Raw genomic sequence first — 23,620 nt, 5'->3', positions numbered from 1 at the left:
GACGTTGCCAGGGGGTGGCTGTGTGGAGATGTCTCCCAGGGAAGCGTGTTGCCATTGCTGTGGGGGGTTGATATCCCTGGGGCGGTGGCTCTTGTCAGTCAAGTGCTAGCTGTGCGCTGGAGTTGACATGACTGCAGGGAGAACGGCCTGGCTCTATGGGGGGCAGCCCTTGGTACCTCAGGGCTCATTAATTTGCAGAAGGCTCTATACCAGTCCCTTCCCCCTCCACTGACTGAACCTAACCAACCCTGCCTGCCACAAAGAGCCAAGGAGCCAATCACAGCACCTCTTTCAGCCACCTTTCCTAGGTAGACCAATCGCCCTTCTCCTTTCGTCTCACTTTCTAGCGGATGCCCACTCAGAGGCGATGACACTTTTCCCGCCTTCGGGCAGCTAATCAGGCTCGCGCTCCCCACAGGGACAAGGGTGGCTCGAGCGGCCGCTCTATTCCCGCGCTCCCTGGGAGCCAGCCAATCAGCGGCGGATGCGCCTCAGACGGGCTAATAGGGGAGGAGAGAACCTTCTGCGGTCGGGACCGAACCATCTGGCAGAAGGAAAGGGGGAGCCAGTGAGCTGAACCATTGTTCACGTAGGGCGAGCTGCTTCCTTGTGTACATGGGGGTTAATGAGCAATGCATCAGTGTGCAAATGGGGACAGAACCATTTTTTTGGGGGGGATAAAAGGGTAGAGATGGGGACTGAACCACTGGTTAAATAGGGGGCTGAAACACTGCCCCACAGAGGTGCCATCCCCCAGGATGCGCATGTCTCTGGAAGGGCCCACCAAGGTAATAATTCCCAGCATGCAATGCGCCAGTGCAGCCCAGGGAGGTGGGGGCTGCCAGCAATCCGTGCTCCCAGAGGCGATAGCTCCCAGCATGCAATGCTGCAATGTAGCCTGTGGGGATGACAGCTCCCAGAATGCACTGCTTCATCTGAGGTTTGCCCTTTGAAAGTATCATACTCTGCAGGAACCCATGGAGGTAAAGTGTTCCCAGAATGCACTGCTCCTACATGACCTAGGGCAGGGACAGTTCCCAGCAGGCATTGCTTGTGTGGGGCTCATGAAGGCAACAGCTCCCAGCATGCACCATTGCAGAGCGGCCCAGGGAGGTGGCAGCTCCCAGCATGCACCACTGCAGAGCAGCCCAGGAGGAGGCAGTTTCCAGCATGCACCACTGCAGAGCGGCCCAGGGAGGTGGCAGCTCCCAGCATGCACCCACTGCAGAGCGGCCCAGGAGGAGGCAGCTCCCAGCATGCTCCACTGCAGAGCGGCCCAGGGAGGTGGCAGCTCCCAGCATGCTCCACTGCAGAGCAGCCCAGGAGGAGGCAGTTTTCAGCATGCACCACTGCAGAGCGGCCCAGGGAGGTGGCAGCTCCCAGCATGCACCCACTGCAGAGCGGCCCAGGAGGAGGCAGCTCCCAGCATGCTCCACTGCAGAGCGGCCCAGGGAGGTGGCAGCTCCCAGCATGCTCCACTGCAGAGCGGCCCAGGGAGGTGGAAGCTCCCAGCATGCACCACTGCAGAGCGGCCCAGGGAGGAGGCAGCTCCCAGCATGCTCCACTGAAGAGCGGCCCAGAGAGGTGGCAGTTCCCAGCATGCACCACTGCAGAGTGGCCCAGGGAGGTGGCAGTTCCCAGCATGCTGTGCTGCAGCCTGACCCAGCAGAAATGGCAGAGTCGTCCTGGCCCTAAGGCAGGACCGTTTCCCCCGGGTTGGGACGTTGACCTCAGTTCTCCACTAAATCCCTGCTGGGGGACTCAGCTCAGCCTCTGACTCCCTTTGCACAGTCAGCGGGTAAGACATTGACCTTAACTTCCTGTCCCAAAGTGCTATTGGTCATGGGGGTACGTTGCTGCCGTGCCCCATCCCAGAGGGGCTGCATCACAGCACCAGGTGAGGGGTCCCTGTATAACCAACCCTGCCCCACCCCACAGGGGCCCCATCCGAGCATCAGCTGAGGGGTCCCTGTATAACCAACCCTGCCCCACCCCAGAGGGGCCCCGTCCCAGCACCAGGTGAGGGGTCCCTGTATAAACAGCCCCCACCCCAGAGGGGCTGCATCCCAGCGCTGGGTGAGGGCTCCCGGTATAACCGACCCCCGCCCCACCCCAGAGGGGCCACGTCCTGCGCGGGGCGAGAGGGTGTCTGCTTGGGGGGCTGCCCGCCTAGCGTTTGTTCACCAGTGGGGGCAGGGGAATCGTTTCTCCTTCTCGTTTAGTTCCTGACGGTGGCAGCAGCGACATGAGCAATAACGGTGCAGTGCTGAACACAGAGCTTCAAACTCCCCTCCCCGAGCCAGGGAGAGAACCCAGGAGTCCTGGAGCCCACTCCCCTCCCCGAGCCAGGGAGAGAACCCAGGAGTCCTGGCTCCCAGCCCCCACTGCTCTAACCCACCAGACCCCACCCCCCTCCCCAACGAGGCTAGAAACCAGGAGCCCTGGACCCCACCTCCCTTCCTGAGCCAGGGAGAGAACCCAGGAGTCCCTCCCCGCTTCCTCCCGTAGGATCATGGATTTAACGCAGCCTCACTGCGGGGAGGAGTCGGCAGAGAAAGTGAAAGCAAAAGCCTCACTTCCCCCAGCCTGGGGACACTTCAGTGCTTGCTGCACCCCAACTCTGCTCCAGCCTGGGGCTCCTCCCACAGCCCCAGCCAGGTTTGAACCAGGACTCCTGGGTTCTCTCCCCGGTTCTGGGAGGGGAGTGGGGTCTCATGGGTTACAGCAGCGGGGCTGGGAGCCAGGACTCCTGGGTTCTCTCCCCGGCTCTGGGAGGGGAGTGGGGTCTAGTGGGTTAGAGCAGCGGGGGCTGGGATCTGTCCTCAGCCCTGCCCTTGTGTGGCTTTGGCCCAGTCTCTGCTCTGTGTCTCAGTTTACCCCTCTTTAAAACAGGGCTGTCAGCTCCTGCGGAGGGGCCGTGTGGCTGGAGAGCGGGTCCTTCTGCCCCCTCCTTGTGCAGAGCAGGTGCCCTGGGGTGGGCTTGGTTCTGGTGGTACCAGCTGGCCGAATGCCTACGAATCCCTCCTTCCGCAGCACAGGCCTGGGGACGGGGCCCTGGGCTGGTCCGGGGCCCTGGGCTGGTCCTGCTCCCAGAGAGCAATTGGGCCCGAACTGTTGGCCGGACCCCCTGGCACTGTGGTTCCCAGATATGGGCCAGGCTCTGTGGGCCACAGGCATCTCCGCTGCACAGCCTCTGGTGTAACGCTGCCCTCTCTCCTCCAGCCCCGTGCGCCGGACCCCACACCGAGGCCATGGAGCCCGTTTGCCTGGTAGAGCCGGTGCCCAGCTCTGGTGCCCTGCGGGTGAACCCGGCCGCCCTGGGCCTGCTCCGGGGCCTCACCCGGCCCCTCCACGTCCTCGCTGTCTTCGGGCCCCGTGGCACCGGGAAATCCTTCCTCATGGACCTGCTGGCGGGGCAGGGCGAAGGTGACGGGTCCCCATTGCTCCCCCTTCCCTATGCCTGGGCCTCCACCATCCCCCTATGCCCTCTGCCTGGGCTTCCCCCAAGCCCCCGCCTGGGCCTCCCGAACCCCTGCCTCCCCACCTAGGCCTCCCCTGACCCCCTGCCTGCGCTTCCCCCCACCCTCTGCTGGGCCTCCTGAACCCATGCACCCCCCCTCCCCCCGCCTGGGCCTCTCCCGACCCCCCGCATGGGCCTTTCGAACCCCTGCCTGCGCCTGCCCGTATTCACCCGGCCCTGGACAGAGCCGAAAGCTGGGTTTGGGGGGTCCCCGTGGGACCAGCCCGCCCAGCGTCTCCGATGTCTGCGCCCTGATGCGAGGAGCGTGGGGAACGCAGAGGGGGAGTTCTGGCAGGCAAACCGAGCTGTGGCTGAACTGGCTGCCCGGAGCCGCGGCGGGATCCCTGGCACAGCTGGGGCGTTGGCCAGAGGGGTCTGGCCCGCTGTGGAGGGCCGGGCGGGGGGAAGGGAGTGAGGGGCAGCGTGCGGCATGTCGCTGTGGGAGGAGGAAAGGGGGAAATGGGCAACGCTAGGGCGGGCGCCTACACAGGCCCTCCCAGCTCCGCTCGCTTGGGGAGGAGCTGGGTCAGGTGAAGAGGGTCAGAGCAGAAGCCCGAGGATGAGACTTTGGAAGGGGGGATGTGACCCATGGCGGGAAGGAGGGAGGGGAGCCCTGGGGGAAGGGGAGCTCCGGGGGGAAGGGGAAGCCGGATGTATTCAGGCTGGAACAAGGCATGAGCTGTGACTGGTGAGGGGAATTAACCAGGGGAGCAGTGTGCTGAGCGTCTCCATTGCGGACGGGGCGGGTCTCCGGGTGATCGGCTCTGGGCTGGTTTGGGGGCTGGTCTCTGGACTGGGCTGTCAGGGGTCAGGCTGGATGATCACAGAGTCCCCATTGGCCTGGGAATCGCAGCATTGGGGCTTAGACAGACCCTGTCAGGGCTGGTCTTGCTTTACTGGGCCCTGCCCCAGCGCCGGGGGATGCCGGCGACGGCCTCGCCAGGGCCCTGCCAGCCTGTATTGCTACGTTTCTATCCCACCGCTGGGCCTCGCTGAGCCTCCACCGATGCCAGGCTGACCCCCTGTCTCCCTGACCCCTCTGCCTGGGCCTCCCCTGACCCCCCCCTCCCCACAGGTTTCCCCTGCTCTCCGGGGATCTGGGTGTGGTGCCTGCCCCACCCGACTCAGCCTGACCAGGCCCTGGTGCTGCTGGACACGGAAGGATTCCCCGAGCAAGAGGTAGTGGGGTCCAGTGGTTAGGGTGTGTGTGTGGGGGGCGGGGCTGGGAGCCAGGACTCCTGGGTTCTATCCCCAGCTCTGGGAGGGGAGTGGGGTGCAGTAGTTAGAGGTGGGAGCTGGCAGCCCGGACTCCTGGGTTCCCTCCCCGGCTTTGGGAGGGGGGTGGGGTGCAGTGGTTAGAGGGGGGAGCTGGCAGCCAGGACTCCTGGGTTCCCTCCCTGGCTCTGGGAGGGGAGTGGGGTGCAGTGGTTAGAGGGGGGAGCTGGCAGCCAGGACTCCTGGGTTCCCTCCCTGGCTCTGGGAGGGGAGTGGGGTGCAGTGGTTAGAGGGGGAAGCTGGCAGCCCGGACTCCTGGGTTCCCTCCCCGTCTCTGGGAGGGGAGTGGGGTGCCATGCTTAGGCCTGCTGTTCATGTGCCTCTCTACGCCATTGCAGGACGACAACACAAAGCTCTCCCAACTCTTCCTCCTGAACGTGCTGCTCAGCAGCGTCTTGGTCTATAACACCAGGAGTGAGGGCGACCCCCAGAGGCAGCTCGACCGCCTGACGTATCCTTCCCAGCATGGCCGCCTCATGTCCCATTCCCTGCCCCTCTGTGCCAGCTGGTCCCCTGACCTTGGGGCTGGATCAGGGCCGGCGCCCCCTAGAGGGGAAAGGCCCCCTCTCCCGTTCCCTACCCCCCTGAGCCAGCCAGTCCCTGCCCTGGGGTCAGATGGGAACCGGCGCTCCCTAGAGGGGAAAGGCCACCTGCCTCATTCCCCATCCTCCCCCACAGCCAGTCCCCTGCCCTGGGGCTGGATGGGAGCTGGTGACCTGGAGGGGAAAGGCCCCATGTCCCATTCGCCCTGCCCTGCTCCACCCCAGCCTGGTTCGGTTCCCGTTGCTTGGCCCTGTCTTTTCCTTCACGGCACCCCCTGCAGGTACGTGAGGGATCTGCCCCAGGTGGTGCAAGTGCTGGACGAGTGCTCCTGGGAGAACAGCTTCCTCCTGAGCAGCGTGCTGCCCAACTTTGTGTGGTGCCTGCGAGACGTGGCACCCGACCCCTGCCTGGATGAGGTGCTGAAAGCCACGGGCCATGAGCTGGACTCGGCTCTCAGCTCCCCGCAAGGTGCATGGCCATCAGGGCCCTTCCCCCAGGGGAGGGGAACCCTGGCGTCCGGGCCGGTCCCCAGCCTGGCTTAGGTTCCATCCTGCCTCCCCAAGTCACCCCTGCCGTCTCAGAGGGGTACAGGAGCCCGCTTCACTTCCTGTCCTAAATGAGCACTGGTTTGAAACAGCCTCTGTGTTCTGCCCCACAGGGGCTGCATCTCTGCGCTGGGCTAGGGGTCCCTGTATAAACATTCCCCACTCCACAGGTGGCTGCATCTCCATGCTGCATGAGGGGTCCATGTATCAACAGCCTTTGTGCCCCGCCCCAGAGTGGCCACATCTCTGCCCTCAGCGTCCCCTGCTGCTCGGTGTGACCCCAGGATTCACCCGCCGCCCCCCTTTCTCTCGCAGATTTGGAGGACTCCCCGTCCAGCTGCGTACAGAGGTTATTCCCCTGCCGCAAGCTGTTCCGTTTCTGCTCCCCCCGAGCAGATGGATGGCACGGTGAGCCGCCATCTCCCGCAGACCAGCTGCACCCCACGTTCCAGGAGCAGATGGGGTGTTTTAAGGACTACGTCCTGAGCCAGAACCCTAAGACCGTGGTGGGGAACAGAGTGGTGGATGGGGCATGTAAGTGTCTGGCTGGGGGTGGGTGGGCAGCCTGTGGGGTGTCTGTACAGTGCCTAGCGCAACAAGGTCATGGGCCCGACCGGGATGCCTCAGTGCTACCATAAGACACCTAATAAATAGCAATCCTAGTGTACAGCGCCTAGCGCAACCAGGGCGTGTGCCAGGACCAGGGTGCCTGGGCGCTACCGTAATACACCTAATAAATAGCAGAGATAATTCTAGGTGAAAACTCAGGAACGTGGGTACGGCTGGACAAATTTTTTTGGTGAAAAATGCAGCTTTGGCAGCAGAGACATTTCCCCTGAATTCCTGTCGGTTTCTCCATATTGTTGGTGTAGGGGGAAAAAAACAGAAAACTTCCCAAAACGGCAGAAGTCTGGTTTTTGGTTCAAGACAACTTTCCATTTTGAGATTTCCTATTTTATTTAAGCTGCAAAACTGTCCCCAAAGCCTTGGGCTCTCAGGGTGTTGGCGGAACGTTTCCTTTGACCCGAAACGTCGGGTTTGGGGCTTTTTCTATTGGCTGGAAGCTTTGAGCAGTTTCACTCTTTTGTTCAACCCAAAACAATTTTATTTTATGTGGAATTGCCAGGACCTGAAAGCCCGTCAGTCGCTCACTTCTGGCCCCGTCCTCGGGCTGGAAAATCACCAGCCTCAGTTGCTGGGAACAATGGGCTCAGCTGCCTGTAACGATAACGATCCCTGGCTCTTCTCTAGTGCTTCCCAGTCATCCATTTCCAAGAGGTCAGCACCTTTGTCCTCCTTGTACAGCAGGGGAAACTGAGGCACAAAGCAGGGCCGTGACTTGCCCCGGCTCCTCCAGCAGGCCAGCGCAGCGCCTGGACCGGAACCCAGGAGTCCTAGCCCACGTTGCAGCAGCAGCACAAACCTCACTACCTGAGCCAGAGTGGGGCAGGGGGGAGGGGGTGACTGGACAGGAGCCCCTGGCCCACTGACTCCTGGTCTGTCCTCTCTCTCCAGTCCTGGCTGATTTCCTGGAGCGTGTCGTGGACCTGCTGTCCCGGGACAAGCCCGTTCTCTTGAGTGAGCTCTGCAATGACCTGCAGGTGAGGGAGGGTCTGGGGGGAAGCGGGCCTGGCGCTGGGAGAGCAGAGGGGCTCATGGCAGGGCAGGGTGGGGGTCCCATGGGATCTGTGCGGGGGCCGGGTGCTGGGAGATGCAGAGGGGCTCATGGGGGGACAGGGTGGGGCTTCCATGGGATCTGTACAGTGGGTGAGGGATGGACACTGGGAGATGCAGAGGGGCTCACGTGGGGATGGGGGAGGGTGTCCCTTGGGATCTCTGTCATGGTGGGGGAAAGGGGGTTGGGTGCTGGGAGAAGCAGAGGAGCTCACACAGGGGCGGGGGGGTCCCATGGGATCTGTGCAGTGGGTGGGGGAAGGGGGCTGGGTGCTGGGAGATGCAGAGGGACTCACGCGGGGGTGGGGTGGGGTGCCATGGGATCTGTGCAGTGGGTGGGGGCGGGGCAAGCTCCAGTTAATGCAGAGGTTTCTGCTCCAAGCAGGAAGGCGATGATTACTCTGTGGGGTACCCAATGAACCCCACGGGAGGCGCCCCACCCAGGAGAGCCGCAGCCAGCGATGCCCAGCCTTCGGTGCCGGAGCCCAAGGTCAGTCGGGGGCAGCCCCAGGGACTGGGGGGAAGGGGCTTCAGGGGAGTGGGGGGCCTGTTCCTGGTTCCAGCAAGGCTTAGAGACAGCTGGGGGTTGGGCCGTATGGGGCGGGGGGGCTTCCTGCTAGGAACTGGGCTGAGACCCAGCAACTAATGTCACACATGGAACCACTTATAGCCATGGAGCATGTAGCTAAGTGGGAGCTGGTGTCCCATTCTCCGCCGCCCTGAGCCAGCCAGTCCCTGCCCTGGGGTGCATCGGGGCTGGTGCCCCCTAGAGGGGAAAGGCGCTGAGCGGCTCTGCGGCAGGTGGTGGGGTGCGTCAGCCCTTTGCCAGGCGGTGGATCTGGCCATGCTCTCTTGCTCTCCATGATGTTTCTGCCCCCCGTTGTCTTTCCCGGACAGAGGGAGTGCGTGGTCCCGCTGCAAGCGTCTCGACCCGCCCCGCCAGTCCTGGCCCAGGTGAGTGGCCCCTGTCAGTCCAGTCCCAAACCCCTCCTGGCTGCCTTTGGGGGGAAGCGGAAATGGCCCCCTCCGTGCCCCCTGCTCCCAGCCTCATTTATCCCTGCTGTCCCCCAGGCTGCCCCCGGCACGGCACAGCCAGGCGCCATGGAGGAGCCGATGTGCCTGATCGAGAACTGGCCAGGCGGGGAGCTGCAGCTGAACCAGCGAGCCCTGGGCCTGCTCCAGAGCTTCCGCCAGCCCGTGGTGGTGGTGGCCATCGCCGGGCTGTACCGCACCGGCAAGTCCTACCTCCTGAACCGACTGGCCGGGAAGGACCGGGGAGGTGAGCACTGCGGGGTGCTCGGCCCAGCTGGGGAAATATTGGGTGGATGGGGCCATGGGGCTGATCCAGGGAGCGGGGAGGATACCAGGGTAGACAGGCCCGTGTGGCTAATCCCAGGGGAGGGAGGGGGCGGGATATCAGGCTAGATGGGCCTGTTACCTGCACAAAATTCTCTGTTACTCACCCACTCTAGGGGGCACCCACCCTTACCCAGTTCCTGGGGCTCAGGGTGTGCGCTTTGCAGGTCTGCAGGACCTTTTCCTAGTGAAAGTGTCTTACACAGTAATATCCTTCTCCTCTATTTATTAACAGTTATCCAGCAGAATACACATGCTAATCCTTATGGGTTTTTCAACATACCCTAAATGTAACCATGCTGCCCACCTCTTACGGAGCGTTTGTATGTGTGGGGCACATTGAGGTACGACCTTGGACACATTTAACCCGGTGAGGTCCAGCTCAGTTTGCTTTAGAGATCGTATTGGTGATATAATAACTTGTTCCATACGTGACAGGATCCCCGGGGTGCAGCCTGGGACTGTGGGACCGCTGTGCCACCCTTATTCTCCAGCCTGGGCTGTCTCCCACAATGCTTTGCTAGTGACCAGCAGCAACCCCTCCCTGCGCTGTGCTCACTCAGCACAGTTGCACATGGAGCCCCACACCCAGCTAGGTTGCATGAATGCTCCCAGAGCCACTCATGGATCACACAGAGAAAAGCACCTGCCAAATACCCCCAGCTCCCAGCCTTGCACCTCGGGAATATACCATCCAGCGCTGCTCAAGACAAGCAGTGCAAATTTATTAATTGGTTCCCCACTTCATCAATGGAAAGTGGATGTACACCAGCCTTTGTAACCTGAGCAGATTTACCACACACTTCAGGCAAACTCACTGGTAAAGATAAACGGTGAAACAAATTTACTGACTACAAAAGATAGTTTTTAAGTGATTATAAGTGATAGGGAAAAAGTTCAGAGTTAGTTACCAAACGAAAACAAAATATAAGCATGCAGTCTAAACTCCCAATCCTGTTAGCCTGGGCAACATCTAGACCAGGGGTCGGCAACCTTTGAGAAGTGGGGTGCCAGATCTTCATTAATTTAAGGTTTGGTGTGCCAATAATACATTTGACATTTACAGGTGCTGGCGGATGGAACCCCAGACTGGCAGCAGGCTGAGTGGTGCCGGCGGCCAGGAGCACTCAGCCCGCTGCCGGTCTGGGGTTCTGTGCGCCGGCCCTGCCAGGCGAGGTCCCGGCCGCCGGCCCCGCTCAGCCCGCTGCCGGCCCTGGGTTCCGTTCATCCAAGCAGGCAGCGGGCTGAGCGGGGCCGGTGGCCAGGACACTGGCTGGCAGCAGAGTGCCGCCAAAAATCAACTCGCGTGCCCAGGTTGCTGACCCCTGATCTAGACAAAGCAGGTTTTCTCACCCTACTGGATATTGCAGTTCATAGAACACAGCTATCACCCTTGAAACCTGGGCCAGTCCCCTCTGCTGGAGTCTTCAGTCTTCCGAGTGTCCTTGTTGCTTGCAATGTAGTGTGGGAGAGGAGAAAGGCCCAGCATGGGGCCCCTGTGCTCTGTTTTATACCCTTAGTCCAGGTGCTCGGAGAACGCAAGTCCAGGCATGTCTGGGGGGCATTGCTGAGTCTCCAGGCAAAGCTGAGCAGTTCCCCTGGTGTGGCCTCATGCCAGTGAGTCACTGAATTGTAGCTCCCTTGCTGGACAACGGCTGTTGATGGTTTGACACCCACCTGGGCATTGGTTACTTTCCTTGACATTGTCTCTGGGGAGCTAGTACCTGGGTTCCTCCCAAACCCACAGCGTATCTTGGTGACAACCACACAGCAAATTCTCATAACTTCACATGCATGGGTGATACACATATTTAGATGGAACAATGGTTTTCAGCAGATCATAACCTTTGCCATGATACCTCATGTCACAGACTCACAGGACTCGTGCTCTCTCTTGGCTCCGTACGGTCCCTGTGGGGAGCCCCCTTCAGAGCGACAGCCCTTCCTGGGGGTCCACTCTTTCTCGTGGGTTAAGCCCCTCCACCTCCTGGAACTGCACCTCTGAGCCTCAGCACGCCTGTCTCTGCTGTGGGCCACCTCAGGGAGTCCCCTCGCTCTGGACCCCCATGGCCTCCACTCCCAGAGGGAATAATGCAACCCTGTTCTCTAGACCGGAGTGACACTCAGCCAGCGTAACACAGGAGGGTTTATTGAGCGTCTGAACCCAGCATAGGAAACTCTCTGCCCTCAGGCCTGGCCTCCCTCAGCACAGCATATCTAGATCTGTCCTGCCTCCAGGTGGGCTCTCTCCTCCTAGCCCAGCAGCCCCCTCCTTCCATCTGGGCATCCGATATCACTGTCCCCCAAGCGCCGCCTCTGTCCTTTGTCTTCTGTCCCAGGTAAACAGGGTCGCCTGGGTCTCCTCTCCTCTCAGCCTCTCCTCTCATCCGTCCTTTGTTTCCCCACTGGCTGGAACTGGCTGGTCTGGTCACCGGGATCCTCTCCCCACAGCCCATGTCCTCCCATGGCCAGAACTGGCTGTGACTCCCGAGCTGGGCCTCCCGGTCACCAGTCGCTGAAGTGTCCATTCTCCAGGCCGTTCACTGTCCCTCTGTAACAACAAACTCCCTCTCCCACCATCTTTTTAAACTAGTAACACACAGGGAAACTGAGTCCTACACTCTGCATGCAAACCATTGGAAACAACAAGAAAACCCCCCGCTGCGTCACACCTCTCACATGGCATGTTTTATATGCAATATCAGCATTATATGTAAATGAGGAATATGGGGATTACAGGATGCTCCCACAAGGTATAGTATGTCACACCCTATGATCCAATTTTACCACATGTGGTCCATTTATTAGGTGTCTTCTTGATTTTTGCAAATCCAGTTTGGAGGCAATTATTTTAAAATTTAATTTTACCTAGATGTTTTGCAATATATATTCACCTAGTTGGGCAGGGATATTATGAAAATTAGTCAGACACTGATATTGTAATGGAACTTTAGGTTGATTTTTAGTATATTCACTGCCCTGGGTTTCTTTAATCCATTCTGGGGGGCCCATCTTACCTATATCCCGGATATCCACCTGCCCAGGTGCGTTGGGGCAGTTTCCTGATATTTGCAGTTGTTGCCCTGAGGGAATAGTCAGTGTGCTGGGCCTTGATTCCCAGATTTGAAGCAGGTGAGGCTCATTAAACCCCATTAACATCCTAATTTCAATGTCCCCTCCTGGCTGCCAAGCAAACCCCATGACCTTCAGTATTCCACATTTTGGGGTGGATACAGGGATACTAAGAGGATTGACCCCGTCTTGTTTCCGTGTGAGCTTAAGGCAGTCAATATTTTATATTGTGGCTTTTGGTCCCGTACAATTTCCCATCACAGTGTTAGAATATCCAGTCATTAATGACAAACTAGATTGGGATGGGGCTTCTGGTGATGGCCCTCCGGCTGTTACGTTATGATAATGAGCAAATCCCTTTTCCCAACACAAGCAATAGCTGGTGTGATTGAATACTGATGGATTAAGCCAACATTGTACCATCATCCAGCAATTGTTTCTCCATACATTTACTGCATGAATGTCAACAGGCCAGCGGATTGGGTTGGCTACCTGACAAACAACATGTAACATAAAACACGCACCCGCACACAGTCGCGACAGCAGCTTCTTTATCATGGTGCCCAGGGCACTTGTATTCTGCTGGCACCAGCCTTTTCTTGGAACTCTGAAAGACAAAATAAAAAATTTTAACCCCCCCTTTGGTGGGGCTGATTAGAGGTCACTGCTTGGAATCCCCTTTCCATGGTTTAAGCTGTGCCGAATGGAACCATTTTAACTTTGGCTTGTTTAGTCTTTCTGTCCAGATTTCTCCCTGGTATGCTGTTGGGCTGGCCTTTTTTCACAGTGTTCCCTGCGGCCTTTCCATTTCATTCCTGAAGAGTGAGCTTGTTCTGCACATTTCCGATGCAGCCCCTGGCCTCCAACCTCCCACTCAACGGGCTTCTTCACCCAGCCCAGACTTTTACCCACCTTTTTTATGGGAACACCCAATTGTTCTGCTAGGTTCTTGTGGGTTTCCGTTAGTGCCTCTGAAAGGGACTGGATCCACTGGTCATTTAGCACTCTGGGTTGCCACCCATCTGGAATATCTACATCTAGCCACCACTGTTGGGGTGTTCTCATGTCCCTTCCCGTCATTGCTACAAAGGGACTATAATCATGACTCGCTCAGACTGACCTTAAGGCCATTACAATCATAGACAATTTTTCATCCCAATCTTCTCCATTTTCTTTTACCATTTTTCTTAGAGCATCCTTTAGAGTGCGGTGAGTTCGTTCCACTTGTCCTGAGGATTGCGGGTGGCCTGCAATGAGGAACCTTTGCTTAATGTCGAGTATTTTACGCAGTTCCTGCAGCGTTTCCCTAATGAAGTGTGGGCCTTGGTCCAAATCGGTTTCCTTGGGCAGCCCCCACCGGCTAAACACCACATTAAACAATTGCCGGGCTGTAGTCAAAGCTGTGTTAGTCTTCTCTGGGATGGCATCTATCCATTTTGTAAAGGGATCTACAATCCCCAAACAATGCTTGTTATTTCACGTGGTGACTGGTGGGAGTGCAATATAGTCTATCTGTAACCGGGCCCACGGACCCTCACTCCTTTGGTGAGCAATGGGACCCTTTTGTACCTGAGGGTCTGCATTGACCATAGCACATTGCAAACAATGATTACACCACCGCTTTACATCTTCCCTTATGCTGGGTCACCACCTTGTATCTTTGATCCTTTCTAGAGTTTTGTCCACCCCCAAATGCCCTTGCTCATACACATATTGAATCAATTCAGTCCTGGTTTTCTGAGGCACTAGCCACCTTCTGGGCCGTTCCCCAGGGTCTGAGTCATGCTCCGTGACCCACACTTCCCCTCTGGGTTTTTTGTGTACATGTCATTTTCCTTGGATTGTTTCCTGCTTCAGTAATTGCTCCATTTCTTCATCCCCTTCCTGTAGGGCTTGCGGATCCAGCGTCTCTGGGCTGGTCACCTGCCTTCGTGCTCTGGTTACTACACTAACTGCATTAACTTAGGCTTGAATAGAGACTGGGAGTGGATGAGTCATTACACAAAGTAAAACTATTTCCCCATGTTTATTCTCTCCCCCCCCACCCCCACCGTTCCTCAGACGTTCTTGTTAACTGCTGGAAATGGCCCACCTTAATTATCACTACAAAAGGTTTTCTCCCCCCCCCCTCCTCTTGGTAATAGCTCATCTTAAGTGCTTCGGGGTTCGTTCTGGGAGTCACAGGAACCTTGTCAATCAATTCCTCTAACTGGGCAGCCCTCTGCAGTAACTCACTTGTGGGCTTCCCGTCCCATTTCTTTTTTGATTCCCCTGCCATCATGAGTTTCCTCCATGCCTCCCCTCTCAATGTACCTTTCCCACCTTCAGCCAGACATCCTCTAGTCTGCATCTGATACCCCCGTCCAGATGCATTTCTTCCTCTTGCTCCTCTGTTACCCAGTGCACCTCCCTGTCCTCTTCCTCTAACATGCCATTGTGCAATGGGCCCCGAGATCTGTGGGCCCGTTGTTGGCAAAAGTTACCACCTGTACAGGTTGCATTCTCCCGTTCCTATTTCCTTTTCCCGTGTGTCCCTGCATGTCTTGAAAAACTACAGGTGCTTGAAAAATCTCCTGTTTCAACTCCGACTATCCCCGAGCTGGATCTATGGGTCCTAAAATCACTTTCATTCTTGAATTCAAAACATCTAACAATGCAGTCTTAAAAATGGAAGTATTGAAATCCGGTGGGGTTCCAATTCCTACTGGCACAACCCCAGCAGCCATGGCCAGTGTCTCCTTTTTAATAACATACACTTCCAGGGAGTCACATGGCCCTGTTCTGTTACATGGAACAATTTCCCCAGTTGTCAGGCCAACATCCCTACCTTCATTACTTCCTTCACCCAGTCCCATCCAGGGGCAAGAACACCACTCGCACCTAACTGCCCCTCGGCACTGCGTATTGCTGCCCAGTCAGAAGAACTAGAACAGACCTGGGCTAGAACCTCATAATCTGCTGGCCTCCACCCAGTTCGTGCCAACACCTTCACCAGCCAGTCCAGACACGTGTCCCTTTCTAGGGGTCCCAATAACTGAGCAGCTGCCTGTACCTGGTCTGGGGTAAAATCAGAAATCTCTGTAACATTTTGCCTTATTTCCCTTCGTTGTTGTGCATCGTTGGGTCAGTTCTGTTCTTGTTACCACCCTTGTGGTAACTGGAACCACAGGATTGAATTGTTGTGCTTTTAATTTCAAATCCTTCAAGTCCCTTTATGCGGGGGCATAGGACCCCTCAGGAAAAGCACCAAGCCGTATGAGCATCCAGGATCTTTCTCTTCAGAATCCATCCAGCTGTCCCACTCCAAGTGTCCTCCCAGGTGTCTGTATCCCCCATGCCCACACTCACGCCTCCCCTTACTACTGCTACTGTGCCCCTCTGGGCTCCCACCACGTTTTCCAGTTTCTCTGTTCGCTGCCTGCAGACTGTGTGGTCACTGCCTGTCTGGGCCCGATCCTTATTTTCTTGTAACACCGTTATGACAGCTGCCTGAGCACCCCCCGCTTCATTTGCAATGTAGATCCCTTTCCGTTTCACTTGCTCACACTCTCCTGTTTTCCCCTGTAGAGCGGTTACATTCTGTAATGCTGAAGCCGCACTGGCTCACTGAGATGCCTTATACTGAGCCAAATTATCCTTAACTACATCCAAATCGAGTCTGTAATCCTCCAGTTGTCTTTCCTGGAGTGCTACCAGGCTGGAGAGATTAGTGACAGCTTTGCACAATGCCCACCCAGCTGCTGCTTTGATAGCCTTTTCCTTTGGTTTTGGCTTTGTGCACTCACAGAATGCTTCAAACCCCTTCCAGGCGCACTCAGGGGCATCCCTCCCCTGGAAAGAATCTTGTTCCCATAGGCATGGACCTTGTTCTGCTACCCATTTAGCAAGGAGTGGGGGCTCTTCAGCTAACCCCCACCCCTCCTGGTCCCTTTGCTTTGTTTCCTTTCCCTCCTCTTGCTTCAGGGTGAACAATCTGCCAAGCAGGTAGCGACCCTTTTTGACAAATTATCACCGGTATTCTGCTGCTGTGACTGTGTTAGGCTAGATCAATTCGGTCCTAACGACCTTAGGCTGCCCGCATTCTCCACCAACTCTGTTACCCGCACAGAATTCTTTGTAACTCACACGTGCTCGGGGGCACCCCCTTTACCCAATTCCTAGGGCTCAGGGCGTACTCTTAGCGGGTCTGCAGGACCTTTTCCCAGTGAAAGAGCCTTACACAGTAATATCCTTAGCCTCTATTTATTAACCATTACCAAGCAGAATACACATGCTAAGCGTACAGTGCCCTGCTCACCAATCCTGATCAGGCAGGTGGACTTTCCCTGTTGGCTGGGCAAGGTCGGTCTCGTCGGGATTCTGGCTGCTGCCCGTCACGGTCGTGCAGAGGATTCTTAGCAACTTTGAGCTTAGGCCGTGTCTTGGGGGTGAGTTCTTCTTCTTCCTGGTCTTTCCTTCTTCTCCTTCTTCTCTTCCTTCTTTCCTGGCCTCCTTCTTGGACCCCAGTTTATATAGTGAAACTTGAGTCCTGCTTAGCTGTACTTTAACCAATCATTTTACTAAAATTTTGCTAACCAATCCTAACATAGTGTAACAAAATTCTCTAACCAATCATCCCACACCACCTTAATTAATTTACACCTAGCCAAGTTAATTATACAGCAGACAGAAGCAATCAAAGAACCAGGCAGAGATCATCCAGACAAACAATAGGGAAGTGGGGACCATAAAGATAAAAAAATACAGAAATGAGGATTTCACAACCACAGCTGTTGATAAGTGATTTCTTGCCAGATAGACTGTATCAAACTACGTTTTCTTTAACCATCTTAAGATCTGTTTCTTTATGGGGTGATAGTGGGGGCCATTAGGACGGGGTCTCCTTCTTAACAGCCTGATGGAATGTGAGGATGTGACTTCCTGCTTCTTAGCTAATGGCTGCAGACAAAGGCCTTATCCTTACAGGCCCGTGGGGTGATCCAGGGTAGTGGGGAAGGGTCAACAGAGGTGACAGGTCAGCGCCAGCCAATTGTTCCCCTGGCCCCTCTCTGCCCCCAGCTCTGGGAGGAGAGTGGGGTCTAGTGGTCAGAGCAGGGGGGCTGGGAGCCAGGACTCCTGGGTTCTCTCCCTGGCTCTGGGAGGGGAGTGGGGTCTAGTGGGTTAGAGCGGGGGGAGGGGCTTGGAGGTATGACTCCTGGGTTCCATGGCTCTGCGTCTGTCCCAGTTTCACCCCTCTTTCCCCAGGGTTTTCGCTGGGCGCCACGGTGCAGTCTCACACCAAGGGCATCTGGATGTGGTGCCTTCCCCACCCCCGCCGGGCCGGCCACACCCTGGTGCTGCTGGACACCGAGGGGCTGGGGGATGTGGAGAAGGTGAGTGGGGGGTGATGGGAGGGGCGAGCCTGGGTCTCGGCTCCAGGGATGTGGAAGGGCCTCTGGATGTGGGAAGGGCCTCTGGGCCTGGAGGTGGGTGGCCCAGGCATCAGCATAGGTCAGTCTCCCCTGCCCCATATCCCCCCACCCTGTCCCTCTGCAGTGGGGTCTGGTGGGCCATGCTCCCCACCCCCGACCTGCAGGGGAAGTTCCGGCTCCCTGCCCCATATCCCCCAGTCACAGACTCCCAGGCCCTGCGCTCTTTTTGGCTCCATACAGACCCTGGGAGGAACCCCCTAGTGTGACAGCCCTTCTTGGGGGTTCACTCTCTCTCTGGGGTTGGGCCCTCTGGCCTCACCGCCTCCTGGAACCGCACCTCCGAGCCCCCAGCAGCCTGGCTCTGCTGGGGCCCCCTCAGGGAGTCCCCTCGCTCTGGACCCCCGGGGCTCCCGCCCCCAGAGGGCGCAGTGCCCCCCGATCTCCTCAGGGACTCCCCGTCAGCATCACACAGGAGGGTTATTGAAGATCTGGACCCAGCCCGGGCAGTTCTCGGGGCCCTGGGGCCTGGCCAGTCTCAGCCCCAGCCAGCTCCCTATGGGCTGCGGCTGCTCCTTGTCCCCAGCCCCCTAAATCCCCTCCCCCACCAGCCCCTCCTCTGTCCTTTGTCTTCGGTCCCAGGTGAACAGGTCCCAGGTGAGCCCCTCTCTTCCCTCCTTTGTTCCCCTCTGGCTGGTCAGGTCCCCGGGCCCCTCTCTCCTCAGCCCATTGTCGTCGTCCCCAGCCAGAACCGGCTGGCTCCCAAACTGGGCTGGGCTTCCCTGTCACAAGTCGCTGGGTTCCCCATCTCCAGGACAGTGTTCGGGGTCACGGCTGCTAGGCAAGGTCACACCTGGTCCCCTGAAATTACAAGCCCCCTCCCCCCACCGCGTTACACATGCAGCACACAAGGAAACTGAGGCACACACAGTGTTCACATAAAACACTAAGAAAATCCCCCACTTTGTCACACCCCACAACCCTGCTTCTCTGCAGTGGGGTCTGGTGGGCTGTGCTTCCCTCTGTGACCTGCAGGGGGAGGTCCAGATCCCTGCCCTATATTCCACCCGCCCCGCCCCGCCCCTCTGCTGGGGTCGAACACTGATGCCCTGCGATTTCCCCCCCTCTACCTTCCCCGCAGGGCGATACGAAGAATGATGCATGGATCTTTGCACTGGCCGTGCTGCTCAGCGGCACCCTGGTCTACAACAGCCTGGGCACCATCGACCAGAGCGCCCTGGAGCAGCTTCAGTATCCTGCCCCTGCTGGGAGGGACCCAGGAGTCTGGGAGGTGGGGGCAGCTGGGATTCCCCTCCCATAACTGGGTAGCACCTGTCGCACCCTGATGGGAGCAGGGGTCTGGGGTGGGTGCCAGTAGCCAGTGCCACTGTTGGGTGCTGTTCCCAAGGGCAACAGGGTGAGGGCTGCGGGCGCTAGGCTCAGGGACCCCTTGCGGGGGGGCGCTGCATCTCCAGTTTCTTAGCTGGCCCCCAGCTATGTGACGGAGCTGACGGAGCGCATCAAGGTGAAAGCAGCAGGCGAGGGCGGCCAGCAGGAGCGGGAGGATTCGGCCGAATTTGTGCGGTTTTTCCCGGCCTTTGTGTGGGCCGTGCGGGATTTCACGCTGCAGCTGAAGCTGGATGGGCGGGAAATCACCGAGGATGAGTACCTGGAGAACGCCCTGAAACGCAGAGAAGGTGCCACATGTGGGTGGGGACTGGGCTAGGTGGGCCAGGGGTCTGATCTGGGAGGCAAGGAGGGGCTGTGGGTCTGAGGGGGCAGCAGGGCAGGGCTGGGGGTTCCAGGCTGGCTGGGCCCGTGGGTCTGACCCTGGGGGTCTCTTCCAGGCCAGCCTGAGAAGCTGGATCTGCCCAAGAAGTACCTGCGCCAGTACTTCCCCTCCCGCAAGTGCTTCGTGTTCGACCGCCCGGCCCCGCGCTGCGACCTGCCCCGGCTGGACGAGCTGCCCGAGGCAGCGCTGAGCCCCGAGTTCCTGGAGCAGGCACAGTGCTTCTGCAGCCACGTCCACCAGCATGCGGGCACCAAAACCCTCCCGGGCGGCCACGTGGTGACGGGCACCTGTGAGTGGGGATCAGGGCGCAGCCCTTGGGGGGGGAATCAGGGCATGGTCCTCGGGGGATGGGGTGCATCCTGGGGGCAGGGGATGGGGATTGGGGTGCATCCCAGGCTCGGCGTATGTGCTGCAGGGTCGGGTCCGGTCCAGGGCTGCTGGCCAGGGCAGGGAGTTGCTGGCCGATTGGAGGGGTCCAGGGCCAGTATGGGCAGGTCGTGGGAGGGGCTGGATGGGAGGACGGTGCCCCGACCCTGACCCCTCTGGCCACGCTGGGCACCCTGGCTCTGACCCTGCCCCCCTCCGGCCGTGCTGGGGACCCTGGCATTGACCCTGCCCCTCCGGCAGTGCTGGGGAACCTGGCGGTGACCTACGTGGACGCCATCCGCAGCGGGGCGGTGCCCTGCATGGAGAGCGCGGTGCTGGCCCTGGCGCAGATCGAGAACTCGGCGGCGGTGGGGGAGGCCGTGGCTGTCTACGAGGAGCAGCTGGCGCGGCGGGCGGCGCTGCCCACGGAGAGCGTGCAGGAGCTGCTGGAGCTGCACGCCCAGTGCGAGCGGGAGGCGCTGCGGGCATTCATGGCGCGCGCCTTCAAGGACGAGGAACAGCAATACCAGCGGCAGCTGAAGGTACTAGGGACCCTGCGATGGGGGCGCAACCCCCCCCCGCCCCAGCCTGGGGCAACCCACGGGAATAGGGTATGGGGCATTTCCTCTCCAGGGGGCGCTGGCCCCGATCCGGCCCCAGGGCAGGATTCTGGTTGGCTCTCTGGAGTGGAGACTGGGGCACGGGGGCTCCAGGAGGCGCCGGCCCCCGGTCAGGGCACTGGCTGGCTCTCTGGGGCAGGAAATGGGGCACGAGGTCTTTCTCCTCCAGGGGGCCCTGGCTCCAACGTCCCCTCTCTCCGCAGGACAAGCTGGACTCCAAGCGCTCTGAGCTCTGCCACCGGAATGAGCTGGCATCGTCGGACCGGTGCACGGCCGTGCTCATGGAGCTGTCGCAGGAGCTGGAGGAGCGGGTCTGCGAGGGGAGCTACTCAGTGCCCGGGGGCTACCAGCGCCTCCTGGGCGACCAGCGGGAGATGGTGGAGAAATACCAGCTGGTGCCAGGGAAAGGCATAATGGTGAAATGGCTGAATAGCATTAATTGGGGCTGGGAGCCAGGAGTCCTGGGTTCTATCCCTGGCTCTGGGAGGGCAGCAGGGTCTGATGGGTTAGAGCAGGGGGGGCTGGGAGTCAGGACTCCTGGGTTCTGTCTGTGGCCATGGCTGTGAGCTGCACACGCAGCCCGCGCGCACCCTGGCGGGGGAGGTACTGATGACGTCGCTGGATCCCGCTGCGGGTTTGTGGTCCAGGCTCGTCCTTGGCTGACGGGATGAGAGGGCAGCGCAGAGGCTCCCACTGGTCTGGGGCCCCCTCGGTACGTGGGTCGGGGGAGGTTCAGGCAGGAGGGGCTGTGGGCCCCGGCTCACCCCCTTTCTCCCCAATTCCCCCAGGCTGCTGAGGTGCTGCAGCAGTTTCTGAAGTCCAAGGAGACGGTGGCCCAGGCCGTCCTGCAGACGGACCAGAGCCTCACGGACAGACAGAGGGAGATTGAAGGTGACTCCAGAGATGAGGCCCGTAGTCCTGTGACCCCCACGGCCCTATGGATCTGGTGATGTCTTGGCCCCAGACTCACCCCCTTGAACGCCATTGCCCCATAGCCCAGTGACCCCTGGCCCTCATGGCTCCATAGATCCTGTGACTCCTGAATCCCACAAATGCCAGGGCTCTTCAACCCCATAGATCCGGTGCCTCAGGGTACAGGCTCTATGGCCTCCCAGGCCTGGTGACCCATAGATCCGGTGACCCCAGCACTCCATAGATCCAGTGATCCCAGGGCCCCATACATCCAGCGCCCCATGGACGCAGTGACCCCAGAGCCAGGGCTCTGGCTCCATAGATCTGGTGACTCCTGGGTGCCGATGACCCAGTGACCCCGGGCCAGGGCTCTGCACCCCCAGCCCCTGGTCCTGATCGTGTTCCCCCCCCCCCGTCCCCTCCTCCCCCCTGTCTCCCACCGGTCAGAGGAGCGGACGCGAGCCGAGGCGGCCGAGCGGGAGGCCCAGCTGTGCCAGGAGATGCAGACCAGGACGGAGCAGCTGCTGCAGGACCAGGAGCGCAGCCACGAGGAGCATGTCCGGCAGCTGACGGCCAAAATGGAGGAGGACAGGAGGCAGCTGCTGGCCGAGCAGCAGGGAGCGCTGGCCTTGAAACTGCAGGTACCTTCCCCGGGCCCCTGGGGAGCTGGGACTGGGCTGCCTAGAGCAGGGGGGTAGGAGCCCCCTGGGTTCTGTCCCCAGCTCTGGGAGCTGAATGGGTCTGCGAGGGGAGCTACTCAGTGCCGGGGGCTACCAGCGCTTCCTGGACCACCAGCGGGAGATGGTGGAGAAATACCAGCGGGTGCCAGGGAAAGGGATAATGGTGAATTGGCTGAATGGCATTAATTGGGCCTGGGAGCCAGGACTCCTGGGTTCTCTCCTGGTTCTGGGAGGGGAGTGGGATGGGGTCTAGTGGTTAGAGCAGGGAGGGGAGGTGGGAGCCAGGACCCCGGCCCCCGCTCCAGATCCCCACAGCTCTATGTCAGTGGCGCTAACCCTCGGCTCTGTCCCCCAGGAGCAGGAGCGGCTGCTGCGTGAGGGGTTCCGGGGGGAGGTGGCGCAGTTGGAGCAGCAGATGCAGAACCTGAGGAAGGAGATGAGCCGGCCCCAGCGCTCCCGCTGCGTCGTCTGCTGAGAACAGAGACCCAGAGGGACTTGGGGAGCTGGGCTGGGCTGGCTCCGCTCCCACCAGCCTGTCTGACACGTGGAGGATGCTGGCCAGAGCCAACCACGAGGGTCGTTGTATATTTGCGGGTGGGGGGCTTCTGGCTTTGCACTAAGTGATGCTTGTTGTTTACTGAACATTTGATACAGGAAAGCTGTACACACTGGTGTGTTATTGTAGGGTCTCTCATAAACACCAGAGCTGCTGCTGGCTCTGGTTTGTTATTCTTAGAGACCCCAGGGCATGGCCATTAGTTAAGTGGAGGGGATAAAAGGCCATAAGGGTCGAGGAAGTCTCCCTGCTGAAGGCCTAAGGGCTTCTTCTCAACCCCCCTTAATAGAATTCAGGCCTGGCTGGTTTGAGTAAGCTCTTTTGCTCTTACAACAATGTTGCAGCCGCAGATAAGGCCTCATAGTGTAAGGTTTGCTGACGCCAAGTTAAAGATAGTAGGAGAGACAACTGCAAGGCCAGACAGAATGTGCTGGTTGCTTAAGTTGCTAGAAATGCTTGTTAGAGGTTGCAAAAAATAAACATTGTTGTGACCCACATAAGGAAGGCAGAGTATTTGCGCAAAGTTTTAATTGGCTGATGTGTCGTGCAGTAGCATTAAGGAATATAAAAGTGTGTGTAATGACCTGCTCTGGGGTGCAGGATTTGAGATTCTGTTCTCCCTGGACCTTGTTTGCAGCTGGAAATAAACTGTTCTGCTTCTCCACCCCGTTGTGATTATTGAGTGACGCACACCGGGCAGCGAACCCCTGCTGTTGTTTTGCCTCTCGGCACTGGGTGCTGGCAACATTATTGTAGGGTCTCTTGTAAGCCTGCTGTTGCTGCATGCAGTGCTGTGTTATTGTAGGGTCTCTCATAAACACCAGAGCTGCTGCTTACCCTAGAGTGTTACTGTGGCGTCTCTTATGTATTGGGCCCTACCAAATTCACAGTCCACTTTGATCACAGCCAGAGGGTTTTAAAATTGGCCAGTTTCATGTTTTCAGCTGTTTTACATCTAAAATTTCACAGTGTTATAACCATGGGGGTCCCAACCTAGAGGTACCCAGAGGTGGGTCTGATCTTTCCCCCAGAGTGGCCATGCAGGGGAAGGACAAGTCCCGTCCCACCCCAGCCAATCTCGGGTTTGCAGCGGGAGCCCCCCAGCTGGGGCGCTCCCCGTAGCCCGGGGGAGATCAGGGCTATTTCACGGTCCGGGACACGTTTTTCATGGCTGTGAACTTGGTAGGGCCCTACTTATGTATGCTGCTGCCACTGGTGTGTTATTGTAGGGTCTCCTTTAAACCCTGGTGCTGCCATGTGCCCTGGTGTGTTATTGTAGGGTCTCTCCTGTGTTACCAGCT

General features: G+C 58.6%; 1 protein-coding gene across 1 annotated transcript; it reads left to right on the top strand.

Annotated features, from left to right (window-relative positions):
• Positions 1–2,538: 2,538 nt before the first annotated feature.
• LOC141976972 (guanylate-binding protein 2-like) lies at positions 2,539–22,969 on the top strand. Its single transcript, XM_074938150.1, has 19 exons — positions 2,539–2,658; positions 3,223–3,426; positions 4,596–4,699; positions 5,134–5,246; positions 5,619–5,806; positions 6,199–6,417; positions 7,399–7,484; positions 7,940–8,047; positions 8,455–8,511; positions 8,629–8,836; positions 17,230–17,357; positions 18,535–18,644; positions 18,888–19,090; positions 19,241–19,474; positions 19,813–20,093; positions 20,375–20,587; positions 20,960–21,062; positions 21,531–21,724; positions 22,119–22,969. Exons 2-19 carry the CDS (start codon positions 3,252–3,254, stop codon positions 22,236–22,238), a joined length of 2,844 nt encoding a protein of 947 aa, XP_074794251.1. The 5' UTR covers positions 2,539–2,658; positions 3,223–3,251; the 3' UTR covers positions 22,239–22,969.
• Positions 22,970–23,620: the final 651 nt, after the last annotated feature.

This window comes from Natator depressus, chromosome 24 (assembly GCF_965152275.1).
Source record: "Natator depressus isolate rNatDep1 chromosome 24, rNatDep2.hap1, whole genome shotgun sequence".
NCBI lineage: Eukaryota > Metazoa > Chordata > Testudines > Cheloniidae > Natator > Natator depressus.
The sequence above is the reverse complement of the archived record's forward strand: the minus strand, read 5'-3'. Positions and strand labels throughout refer to the sequence as shown.

Excerpts from the sequence above, each read along its gene's own strand:
- LOC141976972 (XM_074938150.1), top strand. The coding sequence starts at position 3,252 with ATGGAGCCCGTTTGCCTGGTAGAGCCGGTGCCCAGCTCTGGTGCCCTG. Across the intron at positions 7,485-7,939 it reads AGCTCTGCAATGACCTGCAG|CAGGAAGGCGATGATTACTC; the intron begins GTGAGGGAGGGT and ends TTCTGCTCCAAG. Across the intron at positions 8,048-8,454 it reads CTTCGGTGCCGGAGCCCAAG|AGGGAGTGCGTGGTCCCGCT; the intron begins GTCAGTCGGGGG and ends TTTCCCGGACAG.